This window comes from Pogoniulus pusillus, chromosome 17 (genome assembly GCF_015220805.1).
Source record: "Pogoniulus pusillus isolate bPogPus1 chromosome 17, bPogPus1.pri, whole genome shotgun sequence".
Lineage (NCBI taxonomy): Eukaryota > Metazoa > Chordata > Aves > Piciformes > Lybiidae > Pogoniulus > Pogoniulus pusillus.
Window position 1 is genome coordinate 2,375,216 of NC_087280.1, and position 23,835 is coordinate 2,399,050.

Below are 23,835 nucleotides of genomic sequence, written 5' to 3' on the forward strand. Positions count from 1 at the left end.
GAGAAGGCTAAGAGCCTGGAGATGGGCCAAGGGACCAGTGAGCCTGAGCAACTGGAACTCAGCATCTCTGGGAGCAGCCAGGAGAGAAGGCTCAGAGGCTGGAGATGGGCAAAGGGACCAGTGAGCCTGAGCAACTGGAACTCAGCATCACTGGGAGCAGCCTGGAGAGAAGGCTCAGATGCAGGAGATGGGCAAAGGGACCAGTGAGCCTGAGCAACTGGAACTCAGCATCTCTGGGAGCAGCCAGGAGAGAAGGCTCAGATGCAGGAGATGGGCAAAGGGACCAGTGAGCCTGAGCAACTGGAACTCAGCATCTCTGGGAGCAGCCAGGAGAGAAGGCTCAGATGCAGGAGATGGGCCAAGGGACCAGTGAGCCTGAGCAACTGGAACTCAGCATCTCTGGGAGCAGCCAGGAGAGAAGGCTCAGAGGCTGGAGATGGGCAAAGGGACCAGTGAGCCTGAGCAACTGGAACTCAGCATCACTGGGAGCAGCCTGGAGAGAAGGCTCAGAGGCTGGAGATGGCCAAGGGACCACTGGGCCTGAGCAACTGGAACTCAGCATCTCTGGGAGCAGCCAGGAGAGAAGGCTCAGATGCAGGAGATGGAGCCAAGGGACCAGTGAGCCTGAGCAACTGGAACTCAGCATCTCTGGGAGCAGCCAGGAGAGAAGGCTCAGATGCAGGAGATGGGCAAAGGGACCAGTGAGCCTGAGCAACTGGAACTCAGCATCACTGGGAGCAGCCAGGAGAGAAGGCTAAGAGCCTGGAGATGGGCAAAGGGACCACTGGGCCTGAGCAACTGGAACTCAGCATCTCTGGGAGCAGCCAGGAGAGAAGGCTCAGAGGCTGGAGATGGGCCAAGGGACCAGTGAGCCTGAGCAACTGGAACTCAGCATCTCTGGGAGCAGCCTGGAGAGAAGGCTCAGATGCAGGAGATGGGCCAAGGGACCAGTGAGTCTGAGCAACTGGAACTCAGCATCACTGGGAGCAGCCAGGAGAGAAGGCTCAGCAGGGAAGCTCAGCACCTAGCCACAGGCTGGGTGGATTTCTTCACTTCTTTATTTCTTCACTTCTCAAGTGCCAAAATGAATTTCCCAGGTGCTAATGAAGTGCAAGGCCACAGTGGGACACAGAGAACTGCTGAGGCAGGAGCCCTCTGCTTCCCAGGCCAGCACACGTGGTGCTTGCTCTGCCTGCACAAACACACTGCTGCAACCTGGCTGCCACCAAGGACAGGACTCTCTGTCTGGCTTCCACTCTCAGCAGGAAGATGCCAAAATGCCAGCTAGAATCTTAGCTTCTCTGCTATGGCAACCAAGCCAATTCCTGAACCTAAACCTGCTGAGAGAATCCCACCATGGTGAGGGTTGGAAGGCACTTACAGGCTCTGGGGAGCAATCCTCTTGGGAATGTCACTTCAAATCCTGTGCAGACTGCTAATGAAGATGGAATTTCCCCTCTGACAGCTCTGTGGCAGAGTAGTTCTGGGAATCATGGCAGTCTTTGCCCAGCTCCATGCTCCCAGAGTGTCTGACACTGCTTATCTTCTTGTATCAGTGCTGTTGCTGTCCCCAAGGTCCCACTGGCTGAGCCAACCCTGCAGCCTCACAAATGAATAGAGCTTTGGTGCAGGGCTGTGCTTGGGTTAATTAGCTCTGCTTAAAGCAGGGAAGCAGGGGGTGCTACCCAGCAAGGGCACAGTGCCAGGCTAATGTGACTATCCTGCAGCCAGGACCCCAGCTAGGAGCTCTGCACTGCTCATCTGGAGGCAGTTCAGAACACCCAACAGGCAGCAAAATGTCTTCAAACCACAGGAGCAGGTGGGAAGGCTTCAGGCTGAAGGCTCCCCTCACCTGCTGGGGGGTCTCTGACAGCTTTGGGTGCTTTGAGGAAGAGAAGAAAGAACACAAGAGGCAAACAGCACCCCAGGTCCTGGCCATCCCCTCCCCAGTTCTTCTGACAAAGTGCCAATGCCAGGGGGGCTACCTGCACCTTGGCCACTCCATCCCACTTGGAAGTGTTTTCTTACATCAGGTTGTCTGAATATTCCAAGGCAAATCCAACTCTGGAAGTCAGCAGCACCCTGCAGCTGTGAGTTTAATGACTGAGCTCAATGATCCCAACACAGGAAGGACAAGGAGCTGCTGGAGCAGGCCCAGATGAGGCCACCAAGATGAGCACCTCTGCTGTGAAGACAGGCTGGGAGAGTTGGGGCTGTTCAGGCTGGAGAAGAGAAGGCTCCAGGGAGACCTTAGAGCAGCATTTCAGTGTCTGAAGGGCACCTGCAGGAAGGCTGGGAAGGGACTGTTTAGAAGGGCCCAGAGTGATGATTGGAGACTGGAGCAGGGCAGAGTTAGGTTGGACATCAGGAGGAAGGTCTGCACCATGAGAGTGGGGAACCACTGGAGCAGGTTGTCCAGACATCTGCTTGAGGCTCCATCCCTGCAGACATTCAAGGTCAAACTTGATGTGGCCCTGAGCAACCTGCTCTAGTTGGGGATGTCCCTGCTGACTGCAGGGGGGGTGGACAAGGTGACCTTTGAGGGTCCCTTCCAACCAGATGCATCTCTCCTATGAGCACAGCCTGAAAGAGTTGGGGCTGTGCAGGCTGGAGCAGAGGAGGCTCCCAGGGGACCTTCTGGTGGCCTTGCAGGGTCTGAAGGGGGCTCCAAAAAAGCTGGGGAGGGACTTTTGAGGCTGTGAGGGAGTGTCAGGAGTGGGGGGAATGGAGCAAAGGTGGAGGTGGGGAGAGTGAGGCTGGAGGGGAGGAGGAAGTTGTTGAGCAGGAGAGTGGTGAGAGGCTGGAATGGGTTGCCCAGGGAGGGGGTTGAGGCCCCATGGCTGGAGGTGTTTGAGGCCAGGCTGGCTGAGGCTGTGGTCAGGCTGCTCTAGGGTAGGGGGCCCCTGGGCATGGCAGGGGGGTTGGCACTGCCTGCTCCTTGTGCTCCCTTCCAGCCCTGCCTGGTTCTATGGCTCTGTGATAAGCCTATTCTGGGCTACCAGGCCTACTATGCCACTTGGTCACATCACTTTGTCCCAGCCCATGTTGATTCTGTGATCTTAAAGGTAATTTCTCACCTAGGCAATGTGACTCCCCTCAAAAATACCCTCCCAAACCCCAAAGCCCTCCTGAAACCTGTTGTCTAGCAAGATTCTAAGCTACTGGGCTCCAAGAAAGAGCTGCCCAAGCCCAGAAGACAGACACTCAGCTCCTGCACAACCTCCCCTGCAACAGATCTTGGTCTAAGCTCTGCTTGGAGAGGGTCTGCATTGGATAGGCTGTTCAGGGAGAAGGAGGAGCAGAGGAATGAAGGTGGGGAGCAGAGGGTTTTAGAGAATGGAAATACTGATCTTGAGGAGAGATGAGGCTCTGGAAGGAGAGATTACAGCTTTACTGGGCTCTGCAATGCTGACAGCAGCAGTTCCTACCTCTCATCAGTCAGTCTTCCATATGTACCTGAGAAGATAACAGAGCAGAGCTGAGCCTCTCTGCAGGATGCCCATCACTGCTTGCATCCTGCTGGGCTGGGAGAGCAAAGCCCAGAGCCTCTCTCTGCTTTCTTCCAAGGGGCATGGCTGCAGTAAGCAGCACAAGCACTGCTCCCCAAAGCCTCAAGGTCACAGAGCCAGCTGGGCAGGAGGAGTGTGGGGGGGTGGGGGGACCTGAGCTCCTTTTCTGATCAGGTTCGTGTCTGGTGAGTGTGGGGCAGGCTGTGGATGGAGTCTGCCTGGACTGCAGCAAAGCCTTTGGCACCTCTGCCACAAGCAGCTCCTGGCACAGCTGGCAGCTCCTGGCTTGGGCAGATTCACTCTGGTATGGGGCAAGAACTGGCTGGAGGGCAGGGCCCAGAGAGTGCTGGTGAATGGTGCCACATCCAGCTGGCAGCTGGCACCAGTGCTGTGCCCAGGGAGCAGTGCTGGGCACAGTCCTGTTCTATAGACTTATTGATGATCTGAATGAGGGGACTGAGTCCAGCATCAGTAAGTTTGCAGATGGCACCAAGCTAGGAGCAGCTGTGGAGCTGTGGGAGGGTAGCAGAGCCCTGCAGAAGGACCTGGCCAGGCTGCATGGGTGGGCAGAGGCCAAGGGGATGAGACTGAACAAGGCCAAGGGCAGGGTTCTGCACTTTGGCCACAACAACCCCAAGCAGCACTAGAGGCTGGGGCCAGAGGGGCTGAGAGCAGGCAGGCAGAGAGGGAGCTGGGGGTGGTGGCAGAGAGGAGCTGCAGAGGAGGCAGCAGTGCCCAGGTGGGCAGCAGAGCCAATGGCATCCTGGGCTGGCTCAGGAGCAGTGTGGGCAGCAGGACAAGGGAGGTTCTTGTGCCCCTGTGCTCAGCACTGCTCAGGCCACCCCTGCAGTGCTGTGTCCAGCTCTGGGCTCCTCCACTGCAGAGAGATGCTGAGGTGCTGGAAGGTGTTTGGAGAAGGGCAGCAAGGCTGGGGAGGGGCCTGGAGCACAGCCCTGTGAGGAGAGGCTGAGGGAGCTGGGGGGGTGCAGCCTGCAGCAGAGGAGGCTCAGGGCAGAGCTCATTGCTGTCTGCAGCTGCCTGCAGGGAGGCTGTAGCCAGCTGGGGTTGGGCTCTGCTGCCAGGCAGCCAGCAGCAGAAGAAGGGGACCCAGGGTCAAGCTTGGGGGAGGACCTTGGGGGAGGACAAGGGGGGATGTTTTGAACTGGTGAGAGTCTGTCCCAGGTTGCCCAGAGAGGTGGGAGCTGCCCCATCCTTGGAACCATTCCAGGTCAGGTTGTTCATGGCTCTGAGCAACCTGCTCTAGATGCACATGTCCCTGCTGACTGCAGGGGGGTTGGACCAGATGACCTTTAAAGGTCCCTTCCAACCTACAGCATTCTGTGCTTCTGTGATGTCCTCAGCAGGAAACACTTCCTCTCATGTGAGCCAGCTACTGCAGGCTGTGGGGTTGTGCTGCAGTCAGGGTAAGGCTTGAGCTGATCATGGACACCTGAGAAAGCACCAATCCAGGCTGGGCAGTGCCAGGCTGGAGAGCAGCCCTGAGGAGAGGCACTTGGGGGTGCTGCTGGAGGAGAAGCTGCACAGGAGCCAGCAGTGAGCACTTGCAGCCCAGAAAGCCAAGCAGAGGCTGGGCTGCAGCAGCAGCAGTGTGGCCAGCAGGGCCAGGGAGGGGATTCTGCCCCTCTGCTCTGCTCTGCTGAGAGCCCACCTGGAGTGCTGCATCCAGCTCTGGAGCCCCTGGGCCAAGAGGGCTGTGGAGATGCTGGAGAGTGTCCAGAGCAGGGCCAGGAGGATGCTGAGAGGCTGCAGCAGCTCTGCTGTGAGCACAGCCTGAAAGAGTTGGGGCTGTGCAGGCTGCAGCAGAGGAGGCTCCCAGGGGACCTTCTTGTGGCCTTGCAGGGTCTGAAGGGGGCTCCAAAAAAGCTGGGGAGGGACTTTTGAGGCTGTGAGGGAGTGTCAGGAGTGGGGGGAATGGAGCAAAGGTGGAGGTGGGGAGAGTGAGGCTGGAGGGGAGGAGGAAGTTGTTGAGCAGGAGAGTGGTGAGAGGCTGGAATGGGTTGCCCAGGGAGGGGGTTGAGGCCCCATGGCTGGAGGTGTTTGAGGCCAGGCTGGCTGAGGCTGTGGTCAGGCTGCTCTAGGGTAGGGTGTCCCTGGGCATGGCAGGGGTTGGCACTGCCTGCTCCTTGTGCTGCCTTCCAGCCCTGCCTGGTTCTGTGACTCTATGAAATGGGACTGAGGCCTCTGCTGCTCACAGGCTTTCTCCAGCAGCATCCTGCACCAGCTCTAGCACTCACTGGACTCTACAGTAAGCAAATTGAAGCCACTAAGCTGGCAGAAGCCTAACCCAGAGGAAAGAATTCAGCTCAGTAAAGGTCTGGGAAGCTCAAAAGGTGGTGCCCAAGGGTGAGCTGGTGCAGCTGAGAGCAGTGGCAGGGTGCAGTGGGTGCAAGTGGGTTTGTGAGGCTTCCCCTCTCCAACTGAAGCTGTCAGATGGAGTCAGCTATAGCTTGTAACAGCACAGCATGGCCTGGGGAGAGCCTTCTAGCACATCTCCTGTCACATGCAGGGAGCAGGCACCAATCCTGGCTGCAAAACCACTTTGCAGTCAGACACCAGAGTGAGGTTAAGAAGGAAGAGCCAACCCTTGCCACTGACTGGTGCCACTCCAGAGCAGAACACCCTCTGCAGTGCAAGATGGGACAGACAGGTCCCTTCCAACCTTGCCTTTTGGCTTGGAAATAGAACAGTCACTTCAGAGTGCCAGACCTGAAGAGCTCTCCTGGCTCAGAGCTTTTTAAGGCAGGCAGAGAGCCAGACTTGCATGATGGCTGTGCCACCTCCAGTGCCTGAGCTGGTGTCAGTGCCCTTCCCTTGTGCTCAGACACTCAGGGCTCTGCTGCCTTGGAGGGTGCAGCTTCACTCTCCCAACTGTCCACGCTTCCTACCCCTCCACTGAGCCCAGGGAGCTGCCCTGCCTTGTGGAAATCAGCAGAGGATGAAGTCAGATGCTGCTGGAGGAGGTTTGGATGTCCAAATGTTCAGTGAATTCAGGCCAGAGCGAGACAAGCCTGCTGCTGGAGTCAGCAGACAGCACAGCTTGGCTTGGATTGCTCTTCTCCACAGCCCTGTTTGCACAAGGACAGAACAAGCTGCTTTGGCAGAGATCTAAACCCAGCTGAATCTTCACCACCACAGACTCACAGCATCCCAGCATGCTGGGGGCTGGGAGAGACCTCTGGGCATCATCCAGTCCAACCCCCACTGCTAAAGCAGGGGCACCCACAGCAGGATCACAATGCCCAGGTGGGGTTGGAGTCTCTCCAGAGAAGGAGACTCCACAACCTCTCTGCACAGCTTGCTCCAGGCCTCCAGCACCTTCACACCACACAACTTTCTCCTCAGGTTCTGATGGAACCTCCTGATTCCCAGTTTGTGCCCATTGCTCCTTGTCCTGTCCCTGGGCACCCCTGGCAGGAGCCTGGCCCCACCTTCTTGCCCCCTCAGCCTTTAGTTCTTGCTGAGCATTGCTCAGGTGCCCTTTGGGGCTGCTCCTCTGCAGGCTCTCAGCCTTTGCTCCTCACAGAGCTCAGGTCCCCTCTGTGTCTGCTCCTCTCCAGGCTCACCAGCCCCAGAGCTCTCAACCTTTCCTTCTCACAGAGATGCTCCAGGCCCCTCAGCATCCTTCTGGCTCTTCCCTGGACTCTCTCCAGTAGCTCCTTGTCACTGTCAAACTGGGAAGCCCAGAACTGGACACAACACTCCAGAGGTGGCTTGACTAGGGCAGAGTAGAGGGGGAAGAGAACCTCCCTCTACCTGCTGACCACACTCTTCCTCATGCACCTCAGGAGACCTCCTAACCAGGAGTGTTAGCTCCTGGTGAACCTGCTGTTCCCAGCTGTAACCTTCCCTCCTGTTCCTGTATTAGTTCTGCTGCTCCTCTCCCTCCCCACCACCTCCCTTTACTTTGGCTACTCCCAGCACAAGCTGCTGAGGGCTCTGCTGAGCTGAACCTCCTGTACCTGTATTAGTTCTGCTGCTCCTCTCCCTCCCCACCACCTCCCTTTACTTTGGCTACTCCCAGCACAAGTTTCTGAGGGCTCTGCTGAGCTGAACCTCCTGTTCCTGTATTACTTCTGCTGCTCCTCTCCCTCCCCACCACCTCCCTTTACTTTGGCTACTCCCAGCACAAGCTGCTGAGGGCTCTGCTGAGCTGTGAGGCAGAGCCATGAGTGTGCAGCCCCAAACTGTACTCAGCAGAGGTCTCCAAAGTGCTGCCTGCTTCCATCAATCGACCTCCAAAGCTGTTGAGGTTCTCTTTGCTCCTGCTCCACTCCAGCAGCCACACTGTCCCACAAGGACTGAATTAAATTGAGTTGCAGGGTTGCAAATCACCAAGCAGCCTCCTTTGGATCGTGGCCAAAGTGCTAAGGAATGCAGGAAGGAAAGAAGTGATTTGTTTTTAGGCCAATTGCAAGAGGAAAATCAAGGGACCCAGTGCCTGGGGCTTTAATCTTAGGAGTACAGGCTGGGAAATGAACCTGCTCCAACCACCAAAGGCATCCTTGGTTAAATCTTCTACCCACTGCTCTGGCCACAAAGCTCTTCTGCTGCATCTCCTCAGAGGATTAGAATCGGCAGGGTTGGAAAGGACCTCGAGGATCAACCAGCTCCAAGCTCCCTGCCATGGGCAGGGACACCTCATGCAAGAGCAGGTTGCTCAGAGCCACATCCAGCCTGGCCTTAAACACCTCCAGGGATGAGGCTTCCACCACCTCCCTGGGCAACCTGTGCCAGGCTCTCACCACCCTCATGCTGAACAACTTCTTCCTAACATCCAGGCTGAATCTCCCCACTTCTAGTTCTGCTCCATTGCCCCCAGTCCTGCCACTGGCAATCTCCTGCCCCCCTTGCTCAGTCCCTGTGAGGCATTAATGGGGCACACTTCTCCTGCCACCCTTGTCCCAGTCCCTGTGAGGCATTAATGGGGGACACTTCTCCTGCCACCCTTGCTCAGTCCCTGTGAGGCATTAATGGGGGACACTTCTCCTGCCCCCCTTGTCCCAGTCCCTGTGAGGCATTAATGGGGGACACTTCTCCTGCCCCCCTTGCTCAGTCCCTGTGAGGCATTAATGGGGGACACTTCTCCTGCCACCCTTGTCCCAGTCCCTGTGAGGCATTAATGGGGGACACTTCTCCTGCCCCCCTTGCTCAGTCCCTGCTGGCTTCCTGGGGACTGATTTTCCTGAGCACTGACTGGATTCCACCTGCCCAGGGTGAAGTCCTGCCCTTGTCTTCAGCCCTGGCTTGAGATCCATCCCTCAGTGCCCAGTTCTGCAGGTGTAAGCTCACAGGGCCCAGGTGGTTGGAGTTGCCAATCAGTCCTTGACTTCCATGCCACTCCAAACACGTTGGCACAAGCACTCTGCCTGCACAGACCTGATCAGCTTGCACTCCCAGGGCTGCAGTGTCCTTCTCTCTGGCATGCCTTGCTCTCAAGCAGAATTAGCCCAGCCAGTCTGGAACAGAGAGCTAAAGCTCTGTGCACAGCCCAGCCCTGCACACATTTTCTCCTGGGTTACTCCCCTCTTTTGGTTGCAGCTGTGCTGTGAGACCTTCCCTATGCTCAGGTCATTTGTCTCCTCTGCTCTGCCCTGCTCTGCTTCTGTGGCTCTGTGTTGTAAGCCCCACACCTCAAAGCTCCTCCTAAGCCATCCAGCAAATCCTTTCTTCCACCTCCTCTCTGAGCTCCAAATCCCCCCCAGCCTGTGCATGCTACTCATCATGCACCCACTTGAATAACAGCTGTCCTTGCACCTAGGTCACACCAGCAGCTGGCAGGGGCAGAACAGGACTGGCAACTAACTCCTCCTAGAGCTAGCTGGCAGATAACTCTTCCTAGAGCTGGCAGTTAACTCCTCATAGAGGTAGCAGCTAACTCTTCCTAGAGCTGGCAGATAACTCCTAGAGCTGGCAGCTAACTCTTCCTAGAGCTGGCAGATAACTCCTAGAGCTGGCAGCTAACTCTTCCTAGAGCCGGCAGCTAACTCCTCCTAGAGCTGGCAGCTAACTCCTCCTAGAGCTGGCAGCTAACTCCTCCTAGAGCTGGCAGCTAACTCTTCCTAGAGCTGGCAGTTAACTCTTCCTAGAGCTGGCAGCTAACTCTTCCTAGAGCTGGCAGTTAACTCTTCCAAGAGCTGGCAGTTAACTCTTCCAAGAGCCGGCAGCTAACTCCTCCTAGAGCTGGCAGCTAACTCTTCCTAGAGCTGGCAGCTAACTCTTCCTAGAGCTGGCAGCTAACTCCTCCTAGAGCTGGCAGCTAACTCCTCCTAGAGCTGGCAGTTAACTCCTCCTAGAGCTGGCAGCTAACTCTTCCTAGAGCTGGCAGTTAACTCCTCCTAGAGCTGGCAGATAACTCTTCCTAGAGCTGGCAGATAACTCTTCCTAGGGCTGGCAGATAACTCTTCCTAGAGCTGGCAGCTAACTCTTCCTAGGGCTGGCAGCTAACTCTTCCTAGAGCTGGCAGCTAACTCTTCCTAGGGCAGGCAGCTAACTCTTCCTAGAGCTGGCAGATATATCTTCCTAGAGCTGGCAGCTAACTCTTCCTAGAGCTGGCAGCTAACTCCTCTTAGAGCTGGCAGCTAACTCTTCCTAGAGCTGGTAGCTAACTCCTCCTAGAGCTGGCAGCTAACTCTTCCTAGAGCTGGCAGCTAACTCTTCCTAGAGCTGGCAACTAACTCCTCCTAGAGCTGGCAGCTAACTCCTCCTAGAGCTGGCAACTAACTCCTAGAGCTGGCAGCTAACTCTTCCTAGAGCTGGCAGCTAACTCCTCCTAGAGCTAGCAGCTAACTCTTCCTAGAGCTGGCAGCTAACTCCTCCTAGAGCTGGCAGCTAACTCTTCCTAGAGCTGGCAGCTAACTCCTCCTAGAGCTGGCAGATAACTCCTCCTAGGGCTGGCAGCTAACTCCTCCTAGAGCTGGCAGCTAACTCTTCCTAGAGCTGGCAGCTAACTCTTCCTAGGGCAGGCAACTAACTCCTCCTAGAGCTGGCAGCTAACTCTTCCTAGAGCTGGCAGCTAACTCTTCCTAGAGCTGGCAGCTAACTCTTCCTAGAGCTAGCAGCTAACTCTTCTAGGGCAGGCAACTAACCTTCTTAATCTTCTGACCCAACATATCCACAAGACCTTGATCATAACATCTCTTTGTCTATGCCATCCCTGGCCCCTACTCATTGAGGGCTCTTGCTGCTGCCTGAAAGTAACCTGCAGGAAGAGGAGTGTGGCCAGCAGAGCCAGGGAGGTTCTCCTCCCCCTCTGCTCTGTCCTGGTGAGGCCATACCTGGAATCCTGCACCCAGTTCTGGGCTCCCCAGCTCAGGAGGGACAGGGATCTGCTGGAGAGAGTCCAAGGGAGGGCTGTGAAGGTGATGAAGGAGCTGCAGCACTGCCTGGGGAGGAGAGGCTGGGGGCCCTGGGGCTGTTTGGGCTGGTGAAGAGAAGGCTGAGAGGGGATCTTATCGATGTTTATAAATATCTGAGGGCTGAGGGTCAAGAGGGAGGGGACAAACTCTGCTCAGTTGTGCCCTGGGATAGGACAAGAAGCAATGGATGGAAACTGCAGCACCTCAACATAAGGAAGAACTTCTTGCCTGGAAGGGTCCCAGAGCCCTGGCACAGGCTGCCCAGAGAGGTTGTGGAGTCTCCTTCCCTGGAGCCTTTCCAGCCCTGTCTGGATGTTTTCCTGTGCAACCTGAGCTAGATTCTGTGGTCCTGCTCTGGCAGAGGGGTTGGACTCAGTGACCTGTAGAGGTCCCTTCCAACCCCTAACATCCTGTGATGCTGTGATCCTGCTGTCTTTGTGGTGATGTCCCTTTCTCAGCTTGGAGCCACCCAAGTCCTTGCTTTCAGTCAAACACCCTTCATTCAGTTAGCTCTCCTGCCCTGTGGAGGTGCAGGCCTGCTGGTTCAACCAGAAGGTGAAGGCAAAGCTTTTGCCTGCCTGTGGCCTGAGGGTCCAGGTATCACTGCAGCAGCAGCCCCTTTGCTTTCCACAGCCATCTGCCAACGTGCAGGCAGCAAGATCCTGAAGGTGTGCAAAGAGAGAAGCAATTGAGGCAGCTCCAGGATTATCCCTCACCAGCTGAGTCATGCTGCCTGACCCTGTTTGCCCCTTGCCATCTAACACATTCCCAGCACCTCCTCAACCCCCTCCCCAGCAGTTACTGCAGTGGTAACCTGATCAGTGGTGACATTTCTGCCTGTGCCCTACATTATGCAACTCCACTACTGTGCAATTCATTCGATAGCTACCTGGGGAACCTGCTTGGAGCCTCCTGAGCTTTGATTTGTGCTTTAGGGTTTGTCAGGCAGCTTCACTCAGGAGCCCTGGAAGTGAGGAATCCAGAGAGTTTTCAAGCACCTGCTAAACAAAAAGCTGCACATTCTGGAAGGGTCACTGGGGATGTGAAAGTAGAGATGGCAAAGGAAAAGGTGACACAGTTCTAGGTAGCTGTGACACGAATCATGTCAGCCTGAAAAGACAGAGACAGCAACCAGCACCCCCTTGCCCTCCCATCATTCACCTGAGCTTGCATCTCTTTCCTCCTGAGCAAACAGATGGGATGTGAGCTGCCACTCAACTGTGGAGACAAAGAGGTTGCACCTCAGGCCTCTCACGTTGCTCACAGACAGCCCTGCAAAGACCCCTGGCCTCCTCCAGCCAGCCTGGGGTGCTAAGTCTCTGCCAACCTAGAATAACAAAATCAGGCAGGGCTGGAAGGGAGCACAAGGAGCAGGCAGTGCCAACCCCCTTGCCATGCCCAGGGACACCCTACCCTAGAGCAGCCTGACCACAGCCTCACACAGCCTGGCCTCAAACACCTCCAGCCATGGGGCCTCAACCCCCTCCCTGGGTAACCCATTCCAGCCTCTCACCACTCTCCTGCTCAACAACTTCCTCCTCACCTCCAGCCTCACTCTCCCCACCTCCAGCTCTGCTCCATTCCCCCCACTCCTGACACTCCCTCACAGCCTCCAAAGTCCCTCCCCAGCTTTTTTGGAGCCCCCTTCAGACCCTGCAAGGCCACCAGAAGGTCCCCTGGGAGCCTCCTCTGCTCCAGCCTGCACAGCCCCAACTCTTTCAGGCTGTGCTCACAGCAGAGCTGCTGCAGCCTCTCAGCATCCTCCTGGCCCTGCTCTGGACACTCTCCAGCATCTCCACAGCCCTCTTGGCCCAGGGGCTCCAGAGCTGGATGCAGCACTCCAGGTGAGCTCTCAGCAGAGCAGAGCAGAGGGGCAGAATCCCCTCCCTGGCCCTGCTGGCCACACTGCTGCTGCTGCAGCCCAGCCTCTGCTTGGCTTTCTGGGCTGCAAGTGCTCACTGCTGGCTCCTGTGCAGCCTCTCCTCCAGCAGCACCCCCAAGTGCCTCTCCTCAGGGCTGCTCTCACAGCCTCAGAAGTCCCTCCCCAGCTTTTTTGTAGGCCCCTTTCAGATCCTGGAAGGCCACAATAAGGTCGCCTGGAAGCCTACTCTTCTCCAGACTGAACCTGGTCAATTCTATTCTACTCTATTCTAGTTTGAGGCAAATTAGGATCTTTTAATGAGAGAAATTAGATTATAGGCTGTAAAAAGAAATCAGTGGTGATGTCTACTTCACTCCTAGGCTTGCTAGGATGTATACAAACAAGAACATAACCACAGATAAGAGAGTGTGTGAGAGTCTCTATCAGAGTCTGTGCCTGTGCTTTCCTTCCTGGGCTTTGGCTGTGTAACCCAACTAATTCTGCTTCTAACCCCCCCTTGCCAATCCTCCAAACTCACTTTGACTGTAAGGCAGAGTCTGGGATAAGGCAGAGGGGTGGAAAAAAGGTGGGAGGGTGGTTTAGAGTTCCTCCTGGGGACTCTGGTTTCTGGGAGGGCTGCTGTGTGTCTGTATCGCTTTCAAGTTGTCTGTTTCTGTATCTAGCTGTAAATACCTGCTTGGACACTGTGCTAAGCTGTGAGTATAAAGCCTCATTCCTTAACCTCCAGCTGGGCTGAGTCTACTCTGCTTGGACACTGTGCTAAGCTGTGAGTATAAAGCTTCATTCCTTAACCTCCAGCTGGGCTGAGCCTACACTGCTTGGACACTGTGCTAAGCTGTGAGTATAAAGCTTCATTCCTTAACCTCCAGCTGGGCTGAGTCTACTCTGCTTGGACACTGTGCTAAGCTGGGAGTATAAAGCTTCATTCCTTAACCTCCAGCTGGGCTGAGTCTACTCTGCTTGGACACTGTGCTAAGCTGTGAGTATAAAGCTTCATTCCTTAACCTCCAGCTGGGCTGAGTCTACTCTGCTTGGACACTGTGCTAAGCTGGGAGTATAAAGCTTCATTCCTTAACCTCCAGCTGGGCTGAGTCCAGTCTGCTTGGACACTGTGCTAAGCTGTGAGTATAAAGCTTCATTCCTTAACCTCCAGCTGGGCTGAGTCTACTCTGCTTGGACACTGTGCTAAGCTGTGAGTATAAAGCTTCATTCCTAACTCCCAGCTGGGCTGAGTCTACTCTGCTTGGACACTGTGCTAAGCTGTGAGTATAAAGCCTCATTCCTTAACCTCCAGCTGGGCTGAGTCTACTCTGCTTGGACACTGTGCTAAGCTGTGAGTATAAAGCTTCATTCCTTAACCTCCAGCTGGGCTGAGTCTACTCTGCTTGGACACTGTGCTAAGCTGGGAGTATAAAGCTTCATTCCTTAACCTCCAGCTGGGCTGAGTCCAGTCTGCTTGGACACTGTGCTAAGCTGTGAGTATAAAGCTTCATTCCTTAACCTCCAGCTGGGCTGAGTCTACTCTGCTTGGACACTGTGCTAAGCTGTGAGTATAAAGCTTCATTCCTAACTCCCAGCTGGGCTGAGTCTACTCTGCTTGGACACTGTGCTAAGCTGTGAGTATAAAGCCTCATTCCTTAACCTCCAGCTGGGCTGAGTCTACTCTGCTTGGACACTGTGCTAAGCTGTGAGTATAAAGCTTCATTCCTTAACTTCCAGCTGGGCTGAGTCTACTCTGCTTGGACACTGTGCTAAGCTGTGAGTATAAAGCCTCATTCCTTAACCTCCAGCTGGGCTGAGTCTAGTCTGCTTGGACACTGTGCTAAGCTGTGAGTATAAAGCCTCATTCCTTAACCTCCAGCTGGGCTGAGTCCAGTCTGCTTGGACACTGTGCTAAGCTGTGAGTATAAAGCCTCATTCCTTAACCTCCAGCTGGGCTGAGTCTACTCTGCTTGGACACTGTGCTAAGCTGTGAGTATAAAGCCTCATTCCTTAACCTCCAGCTGGGCTGAGTCCAGTCTGCTTGGACACTGTGCTAAGCTGTGAGTATAAAGCCTCATTCCTAACCTCCAGCTGCGCTGAGTCTAGTCTGCTTGGACACTGTGCTAAGCTGTGAGTATAAAGCTTCATTCCTTAACCTCCAGCTGGGCTGAGTCTACTCTGCTTGGACACTGTGCTAAGCTGTGAGTATAAAGCTTCATTCCTAACTTCCAGCTGGGCTGAGTCTACTCTGCTTGGACACTGTGCTAAGCTGTGAGTATAAAGCTTCATTCCTTAACCTCCAGCTGGGCTGAGCCTACACTGCTTGGACACTGTGCTAAGCTGTGAGTATAAAGCTTCATTCCTTAACCTCCAGCTGGGCTGGGTCTACTCTGCTTGGACACTGTGCTAAGCTGTGAGTGTAAAGCTTCATTCCTTAACCTCCAGCTGGGCTGAGTCTACTCTGCTTGGACACTGTGCTAAGCTGTGAGTATAAAGCTTCATTCCTTAATCTCCAGCTGGGCTGAGCCTACACTGCTTGGACACTGTGCTAAGCTGTGAATATAAAGCTTCATTCCTTAACCTCCAGCTGGGCTGAGTCTACTCTGCTTGGACACTGTGCTAAGCTGTGAGTATAAAGCTTCATTCCTTAACCTCCAGCTGGGCTGAGTCTGCTCTGCTTGGACACTGTGCTAAGCTGTGAGTATAAAGCTTCATTCCTTAACCTCCAGCTGGGCTGAGTCTACTCTGCTTGGACACTGTGCTAAGCTGAGAGTATAAAGCTTCATTCCTAACTTCCAGCTGGGCTGAGTCTACTCTGCTTGGACACTGTGCTAAGCTGTGAGTATAAAGCTTCATTCCTTAACCTCCAGCTGGGCTGAGCCTACACTGCTTGGACACTGTGCTAAGCTGTGAGTATAAAGCTTCATTCCTTAACCTCCAGCTGGGCTGAGTGCAGTCTGGGTGATTTCACAAGAGCTGGGGGAGGTAACACTCAAACCATCACAGCTGGAAAGCAGCCCTGGGGCACAGGAGGGTTGCAAAGCCCAATCCTTACCTTCTCCTGGTACTGGCGCCGCGAGGAGTCCAGAGACTGGATGAGGGCCGTGGCGTGGCCGATGAACATGGCATAGCAGGTGGCACCCACAATCATGCTGAGCATGGTGAGCCACACGTCTGACATGCCAACGGGAGCCTGCTGCCCGTAGCCAATGCACAGCATGTGGCTCATGGCCTTGAACAGTGCATAGGAATACTGCTTCCCCCAGGAGTCATTCTAAAGAGACAGACAGACAGACAGACAGAGCTTTAGCAGTGGGACAAGACACTTGAAAGAAGCACACCCCCCAAAATAAAAACCCCATCACAGCCCAAAACTCATGGCAAAAGTGGCTCTGTAAAGTTCAGAGGATCAGAGAATGGGTTAGGTTGGAAGGGACCTCAAGGTCAAACCCCTGCCATAGGCAGGGACACCTCCCTCTGGAACAGGTTGCTCAAGGCCTCATCCAACCTGGGTCTGAACACCTCCAGGGAGGTTGTGGAGCACAGAATCACCCAAGGTGATCTTTGATCACCTTGGGTGATTCTGTGCTCCACAACCTCCCTGGGCAACTTGTGCTGGTGTCTCACCACCCTCACCATCTGTGCTCCACAACCTCCCTGGCCAACTTGTGCTGGTGTCTCACCACCCTCACCATCTGTGCTCCACAACCTCCCTGGGCAACCTGTGCTGGTGTCTCACCACCCTCACCATCTGTGCTCCACAACCTCCCTGGCCAACTTGTGCTGGTGTCTCACCACCCTCAATCTGTGCCAGTGTCTCACCACCCTCAACCTGTGCCAGTCTCTCACCACCCTCAACCTGTGCCAATCTCTCACCACCCTCACTGGTAAGAACCTTATCTGACATCCAATTTCAACCTCCCCTCTGCCACTTCAAACCCATTCCCTCTCCTCCTGTCATTCCCAGACCTTGTCAACAGTCCCTCCCCAGCCTTCCTGTAGCCCTCTTCAGACACTGGAAGGCCACTCTAAGGTCTCCTCAAAGCCTTCTGCAGGCTGAACTCTTGTAGCCTGTCCTCATAGAAGAGATGCTGCAGACACTGGAAGGCCACTATAAGGTCTCCTCAAAGCCTTCTGCAGGCTGAACTCTTGTAGCCTGTCCTCATAGCAGAGCTGCTGCAGCCCTCTGAGCATCCTTGTGGCGCTCCTCTGGACTGGCTCTAACAGTTCCATGTCCTTTCTGTCTTGGAGGCTCCAGAACTGTGCACACTACTCCAAGTTGAACAAGCAATCTGGTTCTTGGCAGAGCTGGGCAGGCTCCAGTTAACAACAGGATCCAAGTGCACTCCTCTTTGGGCAGGGTTGTCACAGATTCCATGGAGGCAAAGCATCCCAGAAGGGAAACCAGACAGCCTGCCCACACTGCTAACCCAGGATAAATGGAGATGATGCTCTGGGGTGTTCTGAAAATGACCCATGGGTGTGAGAAGGATCTGAGGTGAAGGATCACACCACTGGGAAATGAGATCTCAACAGCAAAGTGGTCACAGAGAGCCTGAGCCAGGCTGCCAGCAGCAAGATGGACAAAAATCACTCCCCAGCCATGGAGGAAATGGTCAGGATCCCTGCTCATGACCTCAAGAGGTGAGAATGGCAGCAAATTAAGATGGTAATGTCTAGACAGCAAGTTCCTCTTGGTGTAAAGCTGCTGGTTTGGGGTTTGGTTTGAGTTTCTTTGGCTTGTGTGTGGTTTTGTTTTGTTTATTTGTGGGTTTCTTCTGTTTGTTTGGTTTCTTTTGATTCATAGAAGCATAGAGTCAAGCAGGCTGGAAGAGAGCTCCAAGCTCAGCCAGCCCAACCTAGCACCCAGCCCTGGCCAGTCATAGAATCAAGCAGGTTGGAAGAGAGCTCCAAGCTCATCCAGCCCAACCTAGCACCCAGCCCTGGCCAGTCACAGGATCAAGCAGGTTGGAAGAGAGCTCCAAGCTCATCCAGTCCAACCTAGCACCCAGCCCTGGCCAGTCATAGGATCAAGCAGGTTGGAAGAGAGCTCCAAGCTCAGCCAGCCCAACCTAGCACCCAGCCCTGCCCAACCAACCAGACCATGGCACTAAGTGCCTCATCCAGGCTTTTGTTTGGTTTTGTTTTGAATCACATAATCACAGAATCAGGCAGGGCTGGAAGGGAGCACAAGGAGCAGGCAGTGCCAACTCTAGGGTAGGGTGTCCCATGCCCAGGGACACCCTACCCTAGAGCAGCCTCACCACAGCCTCAGCCAGCCTGGCCTCAAACACCTCCAGCCATGGGGCCTCAACCCCCTCCCTGGGCAACCCATTCCAGCCTCTCACCACTCTCCTGCTCAACAACTTCCTCCTCACCTCCAGCTTTGCTCCATTCCCCCCACTCCTGGCATTCCCTGAGAGCCTAAAACGTTTTGGTTTGGTTTTGGTTTATTCTGTTTTGTTTTCAGGGAGCTCAGAAAACTACAAATGGTCTCATGTGTTAGATGCAATAAAGCACCAGGAGGAGCCAGCAGAAGCCAACAGCTCCTTTCGGACGCTCTGTGCTCTCCTGCTGCAAGCAGCACAAGAAGTGTGCCCAGGTGGCCAAGAGAGCCAATGGCATCCTGGCCTGCATCAGGAGCAGTGTGGCCAGCAGGACAAGGGAGGTTATTCTGCCCCTGTACTCAGCACTGCTCAGGCCACACCTTGAGTGCTGTGTCCAGTTCTGGGCCCCTCAATTCAAGAAGGATGTTGAGGTGCTGGAACATGTCCAGAGAAGGGCAACAAAGCTGGTGAGGGGCCTGGAGCACAAACCCTATGAGGAGAGGCTGAGGGAGCTGGGGGTGTGCAGCCTGGAGAAGAGGAGGCTCAGGGGTGATCTTATTACTGTCTACAACTACCTGAAGGGGCATTGTAGCCAGGTGGGGGGTGGCCTCTTCTGCCAGGCAACCAGCAATAGAACAAGGGGACACAGTCTCAAGCTGTGCCAGGGTAGGTCTAGGCTGGATGTTAGGAAGAAGTTCTTCCCAGAGAGAGTGATTGGCATTGGAATGGGCTGCCCAGGGAGGTGGTGGAGGCACCGTCCCTGGGGGTCTTCAAGCAAAGCCTGGATGAGGCACTTAGTGCCATGGTCTGGTTGATTGGCTAGGGCTGGGTGCTAGGTTGGGCTGGATGAGCTTGGAGCTCTCTTCCAACCTGCTTGATTCTATGATTCCTTCTATGAAAGAAGCACCTCAGCAATTACATCATGGGACAGGAAGAAAAAGCAGCCTGAGCTTCGTGATCCTTCTGATGGAGTTCAAGGAAGAGCTCAAGGTACATTTAGTGTCCCGTGGGGATTCTGTGCTAGCAAGTCCTTGCCACAAAAGCTTGCTTTGGTTTTGGTTTGCTTGTGGCTTTCTTTTGTTTGGGGTTTATTTGTTTGTGTGATTTGCTTTGTTTTCAGGGAGCTCAGAAAACTACAAATAGTCTCATTTGTTAGATGCAATAAAGCACCAGGAGGAGCCAGCTGAAGCCAACAGCTCCTTTCGGACGCTCTGTGCTCTCCTGCTGCAAGCAGCACAAGAAGCACCTCGGCAATTACATCATGGGACAGGAAGAAAAAGCAGCCTGAGCTTCGTGATCCTTCTGATCGAGTTCAAGGAAGAGCTCAGGGTACATTTAGCGTCCTGGGGGGATTCTGTGCTAGCAAGTCCTTGCCACAAAAGCTTGTAAAGTAAATGCACTGTCATCACACATTGCTGTGACAAGGTACGTGCAAAAACACCTCTGCTGCAGCACAGAACCTGCACGCTCCTCACTCTGCTTCCTGCTCCCAGGGAGGTGTTCACGCTGCAGACGCAGCTGGGCAGGGACACATACCCCAGCACCTCAGAAGGTCATTGCACAGAAGGCTTCGTTTGCAGCTGGTCAAACAGGCAAGGGGTGACTTGGGTGAGCTGATGCGGAGGGATGCAGCAGGCTCAGCATCAGTGACCAGCAATGCTGGGAGCCCTGGAACGTACTGGGCACCTCTTTGGAGGTGTTTAATGACAGGGTGGGGGCTGGCTGCTGAGCTCTCTGCAAACAGCTCTGTCGGTAAACTTGTAAGCAGGGGAGAGAAGCAAAGCTGCCGCTGCCGACCGGGAGCTGGGACCTCTGGCGAGTGTTAATGCTTGCTTGGGAGATAAGCACACGGACGAGGACAGGCGATAGCTTCCCCTGCCCAGCTCGGGTGACGTTATGCAAGACAGCCTCGATTCACACCGCAGCAAGAAGGGCAAAGCGACACAAGTGACAGCGGAGCGGACACTGAAGCAGCAGCACATTCACGGCCCCGGTGAAAGGATGCTCCTTGCTGGCGCCAGCCCGGCTGGGCTCACCTCCCTGGGCACCTCCTGCGCTGGAAAAAGCTGCCCTCGAGTGGACAGAGAGACGAGAGACAATGTGGCCACTGCTGTGCCTGTTCCCGGCTAGGCAGCTGGCTTGCCAATATGCCAGGAGCTGCAGCCCGGAGGGAGGCAAAGAGCATTCGGGCTTCGGTGCCCGTACAGGGCAGCGGTAAGGAGCCAACCCCGGAGGCTGTCGGAGGTGTAAGCACCAAAGGACCTCCCCCACATTTGTGCTGGATTTCCTGGAGCCCTGGCCAAAGAAGCGGTGGGGGGGGTCCAGTATTTGACTAGCCAGGACCTATCTGTGAGCTGTGAAGGCATCAAGCACCTCACCTAACCTTACACAGGCACTCCTGCAGCCTCGCTGGTAATGCTCCCAGGAGCCACAGCCCTGTGCTTCACAGTACCACAGTGTCACAGTGTCACCAAGGTTGGAAGAGACCTCACAGATCATCAAGTCCAACCCTTTAGCACAGAGCTCAAGGCCAGACCATGGCACCAAGTGCCACGTCCAGTCCTGCCTTGAACAGCTCCAGGGACGGCGACTCCACCACCTCCCCGGGCAGCCCATTCCAGTGGCCAATGACTCTCTCAGGGAAGAACTTTCTCCTCACCTCCAGCCTAAATCTCCCCTGGCACAGCCTGAGGCTGTGTCTTCTCCTTCTGGTGCTGGCCACCTGAGAGAAGAGAGCAACCTCCTCCTGGCCACAACCTCCCCTCAGGTAGTTGCAGACAGCAATGAGGTCTGCCCTGAGCCTCCTCTTCTCCAGGCTAACCAATCCCAGCTCCCTCAGCCTCTCCTCGTAGGGCTGTGCTCAAGGCCTCTCCCCAGCCTCGTTGCCCTTCTCTGGACACGCTCAAGCATCTCAATGTCCCTCCTAAACTGGGGGGCCCAGAACTGAACACAGCACTCAAGGTGTGGTCTAACCAGTGCAGAGTACAGGGGCAGAATGACCTCCCTGCTCCTGCTGGCCACATCATTCCTGATGCAGGCCAGGATGCCACTGGCTCTCTTGGCCACCTGGGCACACTGCTGGCTCATGTTCAGGCAGGTATCAATCAGCACCCCCAGATCCCTCTCTGTCTGGCTGCTCTCAGCCACTCTGACCCCAGCCCGCATCTCTGCATGGGATTGTTGTGGCCAAAGTGCAGCACCCTGCACTTGGAGCTATTGCACTTACAGTGTGGGCAGTGCTGTAAACTCCATGGCTTTAGCTCACCTCTCCTCCCTGCTTCAGCAGGGAAATCCTCCTCCTGAGGATGGCTTTAGCCCACCTCTCCTCCCTGCTTCAGCAGGGAAATCCTCATCCTGAGGATGCGTTTAGCCCACCTCTCCTCCCTGCTTCAGCAGGGAAATCCTCACCCTGGGACAACAGGCAGGAGCAGTTAGGCTGGTCCAACCTCTGCCTGAGATGCTGCTTCATTTGTAAAGGCAGGCAGCACACTCACAGCTGGAGTGGGGCAGGGGCAGTAGTGCAGGTGACCTGTCCCACCCCTTCCCGACAAGCTGAAGCTCCAAAGGGACTTTGGGTAGACGGCATAAGAATAGCTGAGCTGGAATTTGATACAACAGGCAATTGTTTGCCAGGGTCATTACCGACCAGAGCCTAAGGGGGACCATCTGGGTAGCAGGCAGGTTCAAGTTTAAAAAGCCATTCTTGCAGCAAGCTGCTGCTCAGGAGTGCTGTTTATGAGGCAACTTGCCAGTGCTTTGTAGGAATTAGTCATCCAAAACTACAGCAGCCACCAACAGCAGCGAGCCCCCATAGCCTGCAGAACTGCTTCTGGCTCCCTGGAAGCTCTACACTTGGAAGTCACAACCCTCAATTCCCAGCAGCAGCAGCAGCAGCAGGGCTCCCCGTGAGGACAGCCTGCTTCATGCCAGCCAGAGCAGAGTGCTGAGTAACGGCAGGCTGAGGGCTGGAGGAGGACATGAAGGGTTTAGGAGGAAAAAGAATCCCCAGCAATGTGGTCTGCGGGGAGAAGACATCAAGGGCTGCAGAAAGAGAGGCACTTGCAGGAAGGGGAAACCTTTCAGAGCTATTACCTTTAGGACACAAGCTCAGGGCTCTTTGAGCATCTGTAATGAGCTGAAGGCACAGTTGCTCTTCTCTGATATGTGTCAGGAGATCTTTGGTTTTTAGGCCTGCTCCACACTCCTGTTTTGCAGAGAACAAGTGGGCAGGTCAAGAACCTGAAGCCAGACTAGCAGCAGTGCTTCCAAACACAGTGTGGACACCATCGTGCTGCCTCACACTGCCACTGCTTGCTCCTGTAACAGCCCTGCCCCTACACATCACCTACTACTCCAGCAGTCACCTACTACTCCAGCATTAGTAAGTTTGCAGATGGCACCAAGCTAGGAGCAGCTGTGGAGCTGTTGGAGGGGAGCAGAGCCCTGCAGAGGGACCTGGCCAGGCTGCATGGGTGGGCAGAGGCCAAGGGGATGAGACTGAACAAGGCCAAGTGCAGGGTTGTGCACTTTGGCCACAACAACCCCAAGCAGCACTAGAGGCTGGGGACTGAGTGGCTGAGAGCAGGCAGGCAGAGAGGGAGCTGGGGGTGCTGGGAGAGAGGAGCTGCAGAGGAGGCAGCAGTGCCCAGGTGGGCAGCAGAGCCAATGGCATCCTGGGCTGGCTCAGGAGCAGTGTGGGCAGCAGGAGCAGGGAGGTTCTTGTGCCCCTGTGCTCAGCACTGCTCAGGCCACCCCTGCAGTGCTGTGTCCAGTTCTGGGCTCCTCCTTTGTAGAGAGCTGTTGAGGTGCTGGAAGGTGTTTGGAGAAGGGCAGCAAGGCTGGGGAGGGGCCTGGAGCACAGCCCTGTGAGGAGAGGCTGAGGGAGCTGGGGGGGTGCAGCCTGCAGCAGAGGAGGCTCAGGGCAGAGCTCATTGCTGCCTGCAGCTGCCTGCAGGGAGGCTGTAGCCAGCTGGGGTTGGGCTCTGCTGCCAGGCAAGCACAGTATCACAGTATCACAGTATCACCAAGGTTGGAAGAGACCTCACAGATCATCAAGTCCAACCCTTTACCACAGTGACCCAGGGGACCCAGGCTGAAGCTGTGCCAGGGGAGGTCTAGGCTGGCTGTGAGGAGGAAGTTCCTGGCAGAGAGAGTGATTGGCACTGGAATGGGCTGCCCAGGGAGGTGGTGGAGTGGCTGTGGCTGGAGGTGTTGAAGCCAAGCCTGGCTGGGGCACTTAGTGCCATGGTCTGGTTGGTTGGGCAGGGCTGGGTGCTAGGTTGGGCTGGCTGAGCTTGGAGCTCTCTTCCAGCCTGGCTGATTCTGTGATTCAGTCCCTAGGGTGGGAGGGTTGCTCCACACTCCTGTTTTGCAGAGAACAAGTGGGCAGGTCAAGAACCTGCAGCCAGACTAGCAGCAGTGCTTCCAAACGCAGTGTGGACACCATCGCGGTGCCTCACACCGCCACAGCTTGCTCCTGTAACAGCCCTGCCCCTGTACATCACCTACCACTCCAGCAGTCCCTAGGGTGGGAGGGTTGTAAGTACTTCAAATATACTGGAGTGGCTAAAATGGCCCATTAGGGGAGGTAAATGAGGCCTTAAACTGCAGAAGGAATATGACTTCTCGTTAACCTAACCTCAAAGCGAGCTGAAATGGAGCTGCAGAGCTGTGCTTGAAGATAGTTAAGAGGGCTGTTGTCTCAGACACATGCCAGGCACTGAGAGCATCTGCAGGAGGCAGTTGAAATGGCTTTGCTG

General features: G+C 55.2%; 1 protein-coding gene across 1 annotated transcript in view; it reads right to left on the minus strand.

The window, feature by feature from the left end:
* The window catches only part of HCN4 (hyperpolarization activated cyclic nucleotide gated potassium channel 4), a 188,744-nt gene that overhangs the window by 46,157 nt on the left and 118,752 nt on the right, over nt 1-23,835 (minus strand). The window contains exon 4 of the mRNA XM_064157233.1: nt 15,805-16,023. Within this exon, the coding sequence (XP_064013303.1) occupies nt 15,805-16,023 (219 nt within the window). The remainder of the gene's footprint in view (nt 1-15,804; nt 16,024-23,835) is intronic.